Source organism: Talpa europaea (assembly GCF_964194135.1).
Source record: "Talpa europaea genome assembly, chromosome: 4".
Taxonomy (NCBI): Eukaryota; Metazoa; Chordata; class Mammalia; order Eulipotyphla; family Talpidae; genus Talpa; species Talpa europaea.
The window spans coordinates 103,921,411-103,937,227 of record NC_140070.1 but is presented as its reverse complement, the minus strand read 5'-3'; the positions used below and the strand labels follow the sequence as shown (position 1 = coordinate 103,937,227).

The following is a 15,817-nucleotide window of genomic DNA, read 5'->3' as shown; positions in this document are numbered from 1 at the left end:
TATCTAGTGAAGCAGGTTCAGTGTCTAGTGAGGGCCCACTTCTTGGTTCACAGATGGCTGTCTTTTCACTGTGTCCTCATATAGTAGAAGAGTTGAGGGCGACTTCCAAGGTCTCTTTTTCCCCATTCATGAGAGTTCCACCCTCATGACCTCAGCACCTCCCAAAGACCCTGTTCTAACACTTCCTGATGCCATCACATTGAGGAATTGGTTTCAATGTATGGATTTTGGAGAGACAGATACATTTAGTATATAGCACTGTTACTCTGAGGGAGTAACCCAAAACTGGTTTATGGTGTGGCCACATCTTCTGTGAACTCTGACTTTTTCCCAAAGTGGAAAGCAGATACTGCTTTAACCTAGAAGAGATTTATGGTCTATTAGAAATAGACACCAGTGGTTTGGGTTCTAGGTAGTTGACTCACTAAAAATTTGTACAGAAAGGACAGAGAGACAACCAGTTAACTTGAAGACTTAGCATATGATTGGCTTTGTGTGCTGTCATGGATGCTGTGGGTGCCCTATCCATAGACCCACCCCCCAGCAGGCCAGTATACCCATTCCCTAGTATACCCATTTCTCAGCCTCTCTGAGTGTCGACTAAGGTTTGCAGATAGGGTTCCCTGAACCACTACCTTTGGTTCTGCTGCTGAGAAACCCAACCCAAGAAATCTCCCTCATAGTATTTCAAAGACCAAATAAGATTCTATACATAGTCTCACATCCTTGAGAATGGCCCACATTAAAAAACAAAAACAAAAACAGAAACAAGTGTTGGAGAGGATAGGGAGAAAAAGGAACCCTCAAACACCGTGGGAATGTAGCCTACTCTAGCTCCTATGGAAAACAGTATGAAATTCCCTCAAAATATTAAAAATAGAGATATCATATGATCCAGCAATTTCATTCCTAGGTATCTACTAAAAGAGTGCAAAAACACTAATTTGAAGATATACTCAATCCTATGTTCATTGTAGCACTATTTACAATAATCAAGATATGGATTATTGGCCAAGGACAGGTGAGTGAATAAAGAAAATCTGTTGTATATACACAATGGAATACTACTCAGTTACTTAAAAAAAAAAAAGATGAACTCTTACCATTTGCGAAAACATGGATTGAACGGGAGGAAATTATTCTAAGAGAAATAAATCAGAAGAAGAAAGACAAATACTGGATGACTTCACTCATGTGGAATATAGAGAAACAAAACAAAGGACCAGACAAAACTAAACCAAAACAAACCCTAGAATCTTACTGTAGAATTGAGACTACCAGAGGGGGAGTGGGGTGAGGCAGGTGGCAAGTGGGAAGGGGAGTCCAGTGGACTATGGTGGTGGTTGTGATGTGGTCACATACATCTGAAGAGCTGTGAGCCTGTGCCCCCAAATCTTATACAGTGTTCTAAACCATTAACTCTATTTAAAAAAATACAATTTTACAAAACAGAAATTAAATAAATAAATATTAGTAACCTTTAAAAACGATTCTATCTGTGGAAGCCCTCTGAAAACCAGGGCATTAGTGGGTTTTCACTGTGCGCTCAGATTGGACTGTAAAAACCTCAGCTATGGCTTCTTGGCTAAAGGCCTGTGTGTGCTGAAGAATCCCAGGGAGGGCAGGCTGTTGTCTTGCATCCCAAGATGTGAACCAAGGCTTCCTTCCCCAGACAGGATAGTAGTAGGCAAAGAGTAAAAATGGGTTTAATTAAAATTGAATAATTCTTATGTAGTGTTAGGTAATAGTTGGAACAAGTTTTTCCCATGTTAGGAGGACATGAATTGTAGTTGCAAATCATTTAGTCTTTGGAACTGAGCAAGGTCACAGAAATTCCTACCTTTGCTTCAAATGCCAGGAGCACAATAGTCCCAAGGCCGACTGCAGCTTTCTGAGTTTAAAAATCCCTGGATATTGATTTTAACAGGGCATTTCAGAGGTAAATCTGGGATGTGTATGTGTGTATATGTGTAAAATTTATAGGAAAAGAAGGATCCATGTCCCTGAGGTCTGAAACAATTGCAATGTCCCAAGTTAATCATTGAAACCTCAGGGCACGATGGGCCTCGAGTTGGCCCTGCTGCAGGGGGCCAGAGTACTGGCTAATGGAATGCTGAGGATACCTCTGGTGTAGTGAATGATTAATCTCCTCCAATTACAGTGCTCTGCACTCCCTTTCTCTGAAGCTGATAGAAGGCTGCATGATCATCTGGAGGTTAGGCAAGTCCTCCTAACTGGGTGGAGGAGAAGATAATGATGATTTGCAAATTCACAATGTGACCAGATTCCAAAGCAGCTTCCTTCTGTAGGAGTTTCTTTGCTAGGCTGTTTTCTGAAAATGAGAAAAATAAGGTTTTTAACAAAGTAATTGTCCAATGTACCTTTGTACGAACCTTTGTGCCAAGATGGCATCACAAGATGGATATGGGTATGTGACATTTGTCACCTTCAAACATGCCTAATGTTTGTTTGTGTAGTACTTTTCTTTCCACCTGAGGGCCTTAATAAATTAATGAATGATTATGCTCTACATTCATTATACAGACACTGATAAAAAAGAACACATTTTTATTTAAACTTTTTTCTTTCTATTTTACAAAGATCAGGAATGTCATTTGCAGAAATATCAGAAAAGCAATAGTTAAGTAAGAGGAACAGAGAGGCTGATAATACTTCACTTCCTGTTATAATGGATGTGAGACCTTATCTGACCGAATGACTGTGTTCTCTTCAACACACATAACCTGGACAGGATGAACTTTGGTGCGGTTGCAGTGGCCTCACACATTGTTGTCATGCTTCAGGGGGATGTGACTTCGGAATCTCAGCATTCTCTCATAGGTACTCAATTTTTGTCATGAAAATAGGTTAGGTTTTGATAGTTGGGTAATACTGGTTTAGTTTTCTTTGGCTTTCGATTCTTTCACTTTGAGACCTGAGTACAAGTTAGTGAGGATGGGGCGATTCATAAACTGGCAGTCTAAAGGTAATGATGGAATAACCTAAGAGGGGACTGTTCACTGTGGGGATTTCCCCTGGAATTTCAGGTCCTCCTCCAGGAAGACATCTGCATCCTGGCTGCTGAGCAATGAGTTTAAGGATGCGTTGGGGGTTGAACCCCTGGGAAGGAAAGAGCACGGTTCAGTGGTGACTACTGACGCTCATTGCAAGGTTTTTTCTTCCCTTAGCACACTTAGGGAATGAACTGAGTTAGGACACTTGCCATTTCCCACCTAGTGACACAGGATCCTCTCTGACCCAGCTGGGGGGTGTGAGGAGGATTAGTGCTGGCGGCCATTGAAGGCTGTTTTTGTAAATGCAGTTTGGAGTCAGCTAATGAATTTTGCTTTCACACATCTGTATCCATTCTCTCTCATCTTAGAGTGGGTATACAGATAAAAGTTATTGCTAATACATTTTGTAACATGATGACCTCTGTGTACTCTCCAGTGCTGAAACCACAGCCTTTATCCCAAGCTGTGCATGGTGGGCCAGTCTGAGTCCTGCTTCTCCAAAGATGAATCCACCCTGAAGGGCCTGTTGAGTTCCAGGGGTTTGAGGACCCTCAGGAAATTTTCTTTCTTCGAGACCCAAAGTGATTTCTTGGAATTCATCTCTCAGCATGTTCCCCTCTTTGGGGAAAATCTTCTCTCTGCACAAGTTATTATGAGTCTCAGATGCTTCAAGTACTTATAAAAGTTCTTAACACTAAGCACTCACTCAGATGTTATTAGAGAAATAGCACAGTCCAGAATAACTTTTCTGGTAACCACATTTAAAAAAATACAAAGAAACAGATGAAATTAATTTTAATAGTATATATTTTAAACCCAACATATCAGTAATACCACCTTTTCAACCTGTAATTAAAATTTTAAGGTTATTGAGATATTTCATATTCTTTATTCATTTTATGTCTTCAAAACCCAGTATACAGTTTACAATCACAGCACCACTCAGTTAGGACAAGCCATTATTTCAAGTGTTCACTCCGCACAGCTGGCCAGTGGCCACCACACTGGGCAGCTCTAGTTGAGGAACTTGCTACTCAAGGTGAGTTCTAGGAACCAGCAACCTCAGCATCACCTGAGAGCTTGTTGGAACACCAGAACCTCAGATTCCATCCCAGAATACAGAATCTCCATTTTAACACATGATTCATGTGCATGGCAGGGTCCTCATTTCACTCCCTACTCCCCGGGATACTGATTTCATTGACCCAAGGTCGGTCTGGGCACTAGGATTTTTAAGCCTCCCCCTCTCTTCCCTAACCCAGTGATTCTATTAATAGTATACAAGCAGACTTGAGAGTCACTTGTCTGGTCACTCTGGCACCAGGACATCTGACTCTGTCACCTTCTACCTTTGATATCTTGAGAACCAAAACTCTGCTTTAGTTTCCTCATCTCTAAAGTGGAGATAAAAGTTGTATCTACCCTTACATTGTAATGAGGCTTCAATGAGTTTAACACATGTAAAGCCTCAGTGCCAGGCACATGGATGAGCCCCTTAAATAAACTTTCATTCTTTCTTATCCTTGCAGGTCCGGGGGTACCCAGAGCCCCAGGTGACATGGCATAGAAACGGACAACCCATCAGCAGTGGCGATCGCTTCCTGCTGGATTGTGGCATCCGGGGAGCTTTCAGCCTGGTGATTCATGCTGTCCGTGAGGAGGACAAGGGGAAGTATACCTGTGAAGCCACCAATGGTAGTGGGGCCCGCCAGGTGACAGTGGAGTTGACGGTAGAAGGTGAGTCCCAGGAGGCGAGAGCCCTGGTAGGAGCTGGGACATCAGTTTCTCCAAGGCCGGCAGCCCCCTGTTCCAGCCCTCTCTCAGGAAGGGAACCCATAAGAACACACCCCCATGTGTCCTGAACTCAATACCTTTTAATCTAGTGAAAAGATGTACTCTGCGGACCAGTGAGACACCCCAGGAGACAATGTTTGTCAAGTTCCAATCACCTCACTTTCCTATTCCAGCCTTCCCACAGCTCACTTCCCCTCACACAGTGACCAAACTCTTCACACTGCCTCATGAGGCCTGCCTGGCCCCTACCTGACTCTCCCGACCCATCTCCTACCTCTCTTCACTCTGCTCACTCCACTGGGGTCACAGCCCTGCACATGACTGGATCCCTCACTTGCTTCAGGTCTCTGTGCAAATGTCCCCTCCTTAGAGAGCCCTTTCTGACCTCCATCCTGCATCCCATGACTCCATCCTCTCACTCCACCAGAGTTCTCTCTTTGTGGACTCATCACTGCCTGACATGTCACTGTCTCCTCCACCCCACCACTAAATGGAAGCTCTAGGAGGAAGGAGAACTTACCTCCTTCACAACTGTATCCCAGCTTCTGGAGACCTGCCTACCCTGTAGTAGAGACTGAAATACTTGGAGAATGAATGAACAGTGTGTATGATCAAAGTATTATATGTCCATTTTAAAATATTTTATACAACTCAGAAAAATATAGGGCGATAAACATATCTGTATATTAACATTGATTAGTTATTTTGACTTTTATTTTCTTTGTACTTAAAAAAATTCTATTCCTTTTACTAACTTTAAAATTTCCAGGAAAAACATTGTAAGCTTCTCCTCCACCAGTGTGTGCTAAGTTGAAGCTGCATCACTGGTAAGAAAATTTCCAGTTCAAGTCTCTGGCTGATGCTTAAAGTTCTGATTTCAGGAGGGATTTGTCAGTTCCTCCAAATAAGACAAGGTTCCCTGGACCCTGCCTTCCCAAGAACTTATAAACTCACTCTTCTTACTTTGCAGATTCACTTTTCTCCTCTCCCACAGACAAACCTCCCAATCTGTTTTTCAAGGGTCAGTGTATGTGAGGGCTAGTACGTGGAGGATAAGATAGTTAGAGAAGGTTCTAGAAGAAGGAGATGAGGCTCACACAAATCAGTGGCCACTCCTTGCCCTGTTTTCCCTGCATCGCACAGGCTGTTTCAAAGAACCAAATATGCATAGTTTGGATACTTTACCCAAATTCTTTAACTGAGTGACTCATTCATTTTAATGACCTTCAAGTGCCTTTGGGCTTGAGCATTCCAGATGGAAAGTGGCCCCTGGTCAGAGTCTCTGAATGGCCCTCATCTCAACCAATTCTAAAGCTGTGCTTTCCCCTCTATTATACACTTTTCAATGCCTAAACTCTGACCTGAGGCACACAATAAAAATTACTATATTCCCCTAATACTAGTCTGCTTAGCTGCCACACAAAATACCACAACCTGCATGATTTAAACAACAGAAATTTACTTAATCACAGTCTGGAGGCTGGAAATTCCCAGATCTAGGTCGGGCAGGGTTTGGTTTATAGCAAAGGCTTTCTTCCCACTTTGTAGACAGCCACCTTTCACAAGGCAGAGACAAAGCTCTGTGTCTCTTCCTTCTCTTGTAAGGACACCAGCCCTGTTGGATTAGGACCCAATCCTGACCTCATTTAACTTTTACACCTTCTCACAGGCCCTGTCTCAAATACAGTCATGCTGGAGATTAGGACTCAACATGCAAATTTGGAGAGGGACAAAAATTCCATCTTTAACACATCCCTTTTTCTGATTTTATCTTTGAAGCCAGGGAAACAGGGAATTACAAGTCATTGGTCCAAGGGTCTAGGCCAAGCTTTTGCCAATCAGATGTGTGCCTTTAAACCTCTGGACCGCTGTTCCTACAGAATGAAAGGCTTGAGATCAGTGGCCTCTGCAGCCTGGGTAGGCCTGGTTCTCTGTGATCTATTTTAAAGGAAAACTGGAGTGGACTTGGAATGCAGGGGAGGTGTATAAACCACAGGTAAAAGGAAACTTTTTTTTTTTTTCACTTCTCATCATTGAGGAAGCTAGAGATGATTTTTCAGCTAAGCAGGAACATTTTTAGTAGCTCAGTGTACTTGCGGCAGAGGAGAGTTGACAAGGCAGGGAGAGGTAGAGTAGAATGAGTAAAGGTTAAGGCTCTCAACCCTGCCTACTCCCCTTTGGCTTTAATATGGGGGCCCAAGCACATTTTAGATGTTTTATCCCTTCTAACTCTAGAAGATGGAGAATGACCTAAAGGCTGCCACCTCTTAAAATGTGAGTGGGTCCTGTATACATCCTGTTTCTGCATCAAAGGCCAGTTTTAGTACATATGTGGTTCTGGGCCATCCTACAGACCACAGGCCTGGAAGAATCCACTTCTCCCATGGATGTTGTTGACATGCCAGGCTAACCCAAAATTTTACAAAATGGATATAGCAACTCACTCACCTTCTGACCAACTCTGTGCCATGCTTCTTACTTGTGCTTCTTAGTTGGAAAGAACAGAGGAGAGATGTAATTCATATGTGGAGGCTTTGAACCTTGTAGCTATCAAGCTTAGAAGGCAGTGCTGTCAAAAGATATTTAGCTCCACTAATTTCTCACTATGGGAAAATTAACCTTTCCTTTTTTGTAAATTGGGGCTCATGGCTCCCCAACTGGGTTGTGTAAGGATCAGCACATCACTGGCAAATAGTAGGCATCCAGTAAGTCACCTTGTAATATTTGAGCCTGGTGTTAATATTCCTGAGAAATACTTCCAGAGAGAAATCCTTGCATGGAGAATTAAAGAGAAAACATCCTCATTTGGTATCCAATTTGATAACCATGGTAAGAAACACACAGTAACCTTATTGAGGACAAATGCCTAATGACAGGACCATTCATGATGCAGTAAAATCAACCCTAGTCTGGGCCCTGAAAACGCTCTCTGCAGCCAGCTCTGACACCCCTCCATCTCCAGAGGGCATAGTCACAGAGACTTGGTGCAGAGTAAGGAGGAGACAAGGTGCTTACTGCTGGGGTCCTTCTCTTTAATGGAGGGCCACAGGCCTGTTTTCTAGCAAAACACTGTCAAGAGAAACATAATATGAGCTACATAAGTAATTTTAAGATTTTCAGTAGCCACATTAAAAAAAAAAACATGTGAAAATAATTTTACTTAACCCCGTTTATCCAAGGTATCTTCATTTCAACATATTGTAATGTAAATATTATTAATGTGATATTTTATATCCTTCAACATTTAGGATGTAATTTATACTGACCATATATCTCAATTCAGAATAGCCATGTGGCTAGTGGCTATCATATTAGACAGCACCACTCTAGAAGCTTCCATTTGAATAGAGATAAACAAGGCTTATACAGAAGAAAAAAAGAGAGAGAGACCCACATGTATGAAGAAGGTGGTGAGCATCCCTGAGTAATCCATAGAGTGCACCTTGGGCATGGGGTAGAGTGAGGGGTAATGCTGAAATGATGGATGTACCCCAGACCTGGAGGTCTAAATCTGAGAAAGACATTTGCATTTCAGGGAACAGAGAGCCACTTAAGTTAGTTCAAGAAATGGGGGGCTGATTTTAAAGACATAAGTTCTAGAATTCAGGGAAAGCCTCACTTGCAGGCCCAAAGGAAATCGAGTCCTCATGGCTCATACTCACCTTCTGGATTGTTTGAAAACCAGTGTCTGTCCTGGCTCAAAGACATACAGGCAGGAGGAATTTACCTTTATTTCAGGGAGGATGAGAGGATGAGCCCTTTTGATTGTATTCAGGCTTTCAGCTGATTGGACAAGGCCCACCCATATTAGGGAGGGCAATCTGTTTTACTCACTCTACCTATTTAAATGTTAATGTCATCCAGAATAATGTTTGACCAAATATATAGACACCCTATGTCCAGTCAAATTGTTACATAAAATTAACCTTGTACTAAGTATTTGATTATAATGTTCCTGAATTATTTCATAGAATATGATTGACACATGTCTTCTTTTTGAGCTATAGAAATATCAAGTAATAAATACAAAGATGCTGTGTGGTGGGCTAGAAAGGCAAAGTGAGAAGGGCCCTCAGGACTTCAGCTTCTGCTCTCTCTCTGTCTCTATGAAACCACTGTTGCAGGAACCTAATAAGAGAGAGAGGACTAGGCACCAACCCACCTTGAATGTGGAGCAGAAGGGAGAGTGACCCCATGTTGTGGGATTTAAGGGGAAGAGTGGCCCTAAATTACATGAGTAACTGGCTCTGCTGACACCAGCTTTCTTGGGTGATTTTGCATTTGTAGGAAATGCCACTGTGCCGTCTTTTTTGCCATCACCTTTTTTCAGGGACATATTTCTCAGGCCCTTTTCTTTTCACATAAGATTAGATTGATGACATTATGTAGTTTGAGTCCATGGCTATTTATATTGGCTGAGTTTTAAATTACTGTTTTCCACAAGAATGTCTGTCGTGATCCTTCTTTTGGAGGTTTTTTGGTTTTTTTTTTTTTTTGTTCCCTTATTCTTTTGTACTATTTTCTTTTATCTAACTTTCCTACTTTCTTAAATACCTGTAATTATATTTCCCATTTATATTCTTTTTAAATTCCTTTCAATCTATACTATTCCCTAATGGCCTTTTTTTGTTGTTGTTGTTGAGCCATATGCTCTTTTAAGGCAGTCAGAATCTTAAAATGCTCTGAGTTTTTGTCCTTTTCTGTCTCATCAAAGTTAACAATACAAATGTGGTAGAGATAAAAATTCTTCTTTTTGCCCCACCGGTGTCTCTCTGTGCTGTGAAATGTTAGGCATCAAGACAGCCTTAGCAGAAGCCTTGCTTCTTTGCTACACAGAAGACTCAGATGACAAATTACTGGGTCTTGTTCTGTTCTTGACAGATGACTTCCAAATCTCCTTTGCTTTGGCTCTCTTTTCTTCTTTATTTTCACCTTCTACTTTGCCTGGCCTCCAAATATTCACCAGTTTTCCTTGTTGGCCCACTTTGATTTCTACCATCAACGCTGTCGTCTTTTTTTTCCACCTCTTACTCCTCCACACCTTCTCACATCTCTATCTCCAGCCCTTTGTGGATTTGGATTTTTCTTAGTTGCTCATAATTCTAAAATCTTCTTCATTCATCAGATTTTATTGAATGTGCTAACTTTGTGCTAGGATCTAAAGAACAATAATACTTGGTGATTGTCCTCAAGAAACTTTCTTGACCCCATTATTATATGTGTTTAAGATTCAACATCAGGGTGTGTTTAGAATTTAACGTGGTACTGTATGGGAAAGAAAATGCTTTACCGATCCTTTCTGCAAGAATCTGGTTGGTCAGATAAGACCTAAACACGTTTAAAAGTATGTAAAGCATAATTCCAGTGATAAGGCAGCATGTTTTTCCAAGCACAGTTGTAAATTCAGAGAATGAGCGCCCTAGAGACTGAAATGGTCTGTGACATCTTCTTGGGGGACTTGGGCTGGTTCCGATAGAACCAGTCAGTTGGGCAACAGATTGTAATTCAGGTGATGGGGGTGGAAGGAAAGTAAAGAGAATTGGGTCTGGGGCGAACTCAGAGTCAGGGAGCAGAGAGAAGTGGGAAATAAAACTGAAGGACAGAGTCAGCTGTAGAAAGTCTAGACCATGAAGCCAGGCAGTTTGTGGAACGATACCCATTCTAATTACTGAGTGAACTGGATTCTGCCCATTGATCATTCCTTTTCCATTTTCAGGCTGCACATAGCTCTCTAGATGAACTGCTCCTCTTTGTTAGAGCTAGAGGTACATGCTGTATAGTTACTTTTATCTCAGGTATCTTTTTAACTTTACCTTTATTTACTGAATAGGTAGGTTTTGTTCTGGTCACCATTTTTCCATGTGTCCCAATAGTCTTTGATACACCATCATTTTGCATAATCCCCAACAACGATGAGTTGCTTGTTAGTGCTAAGAATTTCTCATATCCATGCTTAAAATTACCTCCCTGTATGTTGTACTTCCCACCGTGCGACTTCTAGTCGCTGGTGACTGCCACTCCATCCTATCTGACAGGGGGACATTTTTTTCATCTCAGTGTCATTGTTTCCTTCCTGATAAATTGATAAAAAAAGTCAATCTTCATGACTCAAATATTTCAAGGAAACCTGTTGCTTGGCCTCGTGTGGCCTGGGGAATGACAATGAAAAGTGACTCTAGAGAAGAGAACTGGGGTGCCTGTGAATCTTAGTTCTTTTCTTTTCACAGAGTATCTTAATTTCTCTCCAGAGTACTTATTTAAGACAAATTTCTGAAACTATTCTCCCCTCCAACATAAAACTTTGAACTCATTGGTAGGAAATACACTTGATTACTTCCTGGTCATCTTCTTGTCTTCTAAGAAGTGGACATTTTCTTTCATCTCCCTGAGGAAGAAATGATTCTTTGATGTGTCAATTGCCTGGAGCCCCAAACAGAACTCCTGAAATATCTGTTTGGCTACTTGGGATGACCTCCTTAGGATGTACTTGTTATTGTCACAGCATAAGAATGACAGACAGGTGTGCATTCCAGCAAGAGGAGACTGCGTCACTGCCTCCCAAAGCTCCCTGCCTGTGTGGAAACTGGGGAATGAACAGTTTTTATAGGATGAGGCCTCCATTTCTATAATGCCAAGTAGCCCCAATGTTAACATTTTAGTGTCCCCAAGAAAGGAACTTGACCCCAGGCAACCTCACGTGCCCCTTTCCTCTGCTACACCAGTTAGTCACCAAACTCTGCTGTGCCATTCCCCACTCTGTTCCGTTCACACTGCCCCCTTTCTGGTCTTCGCTGCACCATCTCTTTCTTTCCTATTGTGTGAGTTCCCAGTGGGTCTCCCCAGTTCCACTCATACTCCACACTGATCTCAACATTGCTGTTTAAAATAGCTTTTACAAAAATTAAGATGGAATTTGATCACTCCCTTCATTCGAATCCTTGAGTGATGTACTGTTGTCTTTAAATGAAAACTTGAGATCTTGTCAAGGGCCTGCCTTCCTTACCTCACACCCTCCTTGCCTGTGAGTGCCAGCCACACAGACCTTCAGTTCTTCCACCAGGTAGGCCCCTTCCTACCTGAGCCCTGACTCATGCCCCTTATCTTTCCAGAATGTTCTCATCTTTCTCCTCTGAGAAATCCTGTTTATCCTTCTGGCCTCCGTGTGAACACCCAGGTTCTCCAGAGCCCTCCCTTACAAACCCTTGAGTGGGCCAGGTTAAGTCCCTTCCAAAGCACTCAGCTCTTCACAGTCTTCATACACTTGAACTTATTTGTACTTAAATTTTACGTTAGTATTTTAAAGTAAATTGATGTATATAATGAAAGCAAAGAGAACGGGTCTCCCCTGGTGGAGCAGCAGTTGAGCACTGGGCTGTGAAGCTGCCCACAGCCTCTGCAGTGCCAGTTTAATCCCTGGCGGCCAGTTGGGGTCCCACATGGCGTGACAAACCTCTCCTGCCGTGCCCACTGTTCCCCTCAGCAGTGTATTTCAGTCAGTCTGCCTGTTCTGTTCCCCGCTCTGGCTCTGGTGAATTCTCTCACCCTCCCACACTTCTGACTGTACCCAGTGCTTGTATAAATAAATAAATAAATCTTTTAAAAATAAATAAATAAATAAAATGAAAGCAAAGAAAAAATTTGAGGCTCAGAGAAAGGCAAAGTGTTTCAAAGAATGGAAAGGGGACATCTAGTTGCAACATTCTGCAAAATATATCCTCCTTGAGCAATTTCACTGACCTTTAGTTTCTACCTTTTTTCATTCTCTTTTCTTAATATCAAGTTTAATATTTAACCAGAAACCATGTTCCCAAACATTTCTGCAGAGGTTTACTTAAGCCTGTGCCTCTAAATGGAGACTGTACCGCCCTCTAGGGGGGAAATTTAGGAAATTTCTGGGGGTCCTTTTGTTTTTCCCAGTGATTGGAGATGCTGGCTGACATCAAGTGGGAAGGCACCAAGGGTGCAGGATATCCTGCAGCAAGAATTTTTATTAAATTCTTATGGCTGTTGAATGTCCTGCCAGAATAGTTTCCTTAGTCTTTGATAATATAAAAAAATCAATGGTTCCTTAGTCTTTGATAATATAAAAAAAGGTGTGCAAGGACTTGCAAAAAAAAAACTCAATAATTTAAGAGCTAGGAAAGGGAAGCTTAAAAACAACAACTTCAAAATTATTGAAGAATTTCTCACATTTTTTCTTCTAAATGAACTGTAAAATTTCTAGCTATGTATTTATTTTCTTTATATAATTATAATTATGCTTATTTAGTTATATATGTAAATAGTATAGTTATAATTTCAGCTATATATGTAATCCATTATTATACTGTGACTGCATTATTGCTCTGAAACTATGGATCAGAGATTTGAAACTCTAAACAGTTTTATTTATTTATTTAAAGATTTGTTTTATTTATTTATGCATACAAGGACTGGGGTGTAGGCTAGAGCTACAGGGGGTGAGAGGATTCACCAGAGACAGAATGGGGAACAGAACAGGCAGCTCTACTGAGATACACTGCTGAGGGGAGCAGCAGGCGAGACAGGAGAGGTCTGCTGTGTTATGTGGGTCAGCTACCTGGTTGGGTTTCGAACTCACAGGCCACTGTGGCTGGTGATAGCTTGATGAAGCTGAGACTTCAACCTCTGCACCACCAGGGAGACCCTCTAGACAGTAGAATGAAGTCATTAATTTAGAAGAGATACATGAAATATAAGCATCTCATTCACATATTTCTTAAAACTTTGAAGCATAATGATTAAAAATTTGCCATAAAAAATACACACAGAGAAGTTATTTTGGGTTTACTGCTGTTTTTCATGCTAATACACAGCTTGTCTCTGCCCTTTTGTTATTATTACTGTTCTTTTAGTCACACCATTCACTGACTGTTTTAAGGTATGGTGGGATTTTCAGATATAGATAAGGTTTCTGTAATAACTTTTTCATATTCAATTCTACATCATAGAACAGCAAATTGTTTTGATACCACCCTTATAGTCTTTCTTTTTTTTTTTTTTTTTTTACTTCAGTGGGTTGTAACTTACCTTCTAGGTTATATTCTTTTAGTTATTTTATTCTTTTTATATATTATATCTGCTCTGTTGACAGAACTTTCTAATACTGCTTTGTGTCTACTGCATACCTGCACACTTTAATTGTACTATTTGTACAGAACCTTTTTAGATCTTTTACTTTTAAATCCAAATGTGCATATGAGCCAGTGTGTGCATCTGACTCTTTCATTATGTCTTCTAATGTGTCTAAGCATTTACATATTGAAAGAGTCTTGCTCAAACGTTTGCAGATTACTATTGTGATTTACTTCCCTTTTATTTCTCCTTAATGTGTTAGTGAGGGTTTTACATTTGTTCTTTTCTTGAAATTATATGTATGGGTGGTTGGGTGGTTAGTGATGAACAAAGGGTCTTGCTAACTATCTGTTGTAACAAGTAAGGATTTTTTTTCGATAGGATGAAGAACCACTATTATCTACATGTCTAGTCACCAGCACACCCGCTTAAGTTATCTGGGTACCATCCACTGTACTTGTCACTACTACTCACTTATTTCATCTCGGAGTAAAGATTTGAAAAAAACAAGACTTATAACTGATAAGTGGAAACACAAAATATGGTCCTTTGAGCAGTCCTTCAAATTCACTTTGAAGTTGTCTAAAATCAGGTGACTGTTCTCCACTTTGCCTGGGACAGTCCTGTCTTACTTCACTGTCCTGGCAGAATTATCTCACTTTCAGTGTCAAGAATCCTGTGTGGGCGATTAATTGTTTCATCACAAATTATATAATCATACTTTTTTTACATTTTAAAAGGACAGATTTATTAGGAGAAAGGTAACAAGAGGCACCTGCATAGTCACAGGTGGGCAGAGAGCTGTTGCTGCTGCTGCTATGCAAAGGGAAAAGGTTGGTGAGAAGAAACACCTATGGCTATAGGTGGACAGGATAGCTGCCCAGCACAAAATTTTAGAAGCATTTCTTCTTTCCATCTTGATCACATTCCGCTTCACAGCAGCATTCTCTGTCCCAACTGAGTCTTTCTATATCCTCTGACAAAAAGGGCTAGTTTCCTCCACTATTGAACTTTTCACTGCTAAAGCCTGCCAGCATTCTCTTTTACTTGTCCTTGAAAATTTTAAGATAACTGTTTAAAATACCTTCATTATATTGGCTTTTTCTTTAGCTCACCGACTTGATCCGTCTCCACCAATTCTCTTTCCTTACTCTTCTATTTTTGGCATTTCTACCTTAATCTTCTTTCCACTTATTTTTCTACAGATACTTACTGTTCTGCCAGATTTTCATACTTTCACAAAATTAATTTTGCCTTATCTGACAATATGCAACCTCAAATTTTTGCCTATAAATAGACTGTTAGTTATTTTAGCTCAAATTTACTTTTTGTTTTGATGTAAATGCTCTGGTGTTAACTCACGTTCAAATAAGCATTCCTCAATTCCATTTTTAGCTGACTGCTTTTATGTGTTACCTTTGGATCATACCATAAACTGCCTTTATCTCTAGATAGAAGTATCTCCAGAAGACATTCTTTTGATCTCCTTTGAGGAAATAGCATATTTTTGTTTTTACTTTATTTTTTAAGGAATAAAGGAATTTTAGCCTTCAGATTTAGATATTTAGAACCTGAGAGTTTCAAGAATGCTTCATTTAATTGGGGGGGGAATGAAATATATGTATGTACTTAAAGTTTACATTTCAGTGACATTAAGTACATACACACTGTTGTACAAACATCATCATTATCTAGCTCCAGACCTTTTTCATCACCCCAACAGAAAGCCCCTTCCTTTCCCACTCGTCAGCCTCTCCTTCCCTGGCCCTGGAAGCTTCCAATCTGCTTTTCTCTCTTCATGGATTTGCCTCATCAGGATAGTCATACAGCATGTGTCATTACTTTATTCCTTTGGATGACTAATATTTCATCATGCAGATGGACCATATTTTGTGTTTCCACTTATCAGTTATAAG

General features: G+C 40.7%; 1 protein-coding gene across 5 annotated transcripts in view; it reads left to right on the top strand.

Moving 5' to 3' along the window:
• MYLK (myosin light chain kinase) overlaps nucleotides 1-15,817 on the top strand; it is a gene marked incomplete at both ends in the record, with an annotated part of 170,417 nt that overhangs the window by 40,743 nt on the left and 113,857 nt on the right. For all 5 annotated transcript variants that reach the window (XM_084232504.1, XM_084232500.1, XM_084232503.1 and 2 more), the window contains one exon: nucleotides 4,544-4,751. In XM_084232504.1, coding sequence (XP_084088630.1) covers nucleotides 4,544-4,751 — 208 coding nt within the window. The remainder of the gene's footprint in view (nucleotides 1-4,543; nucleotides 4,752-15,817) is intronic.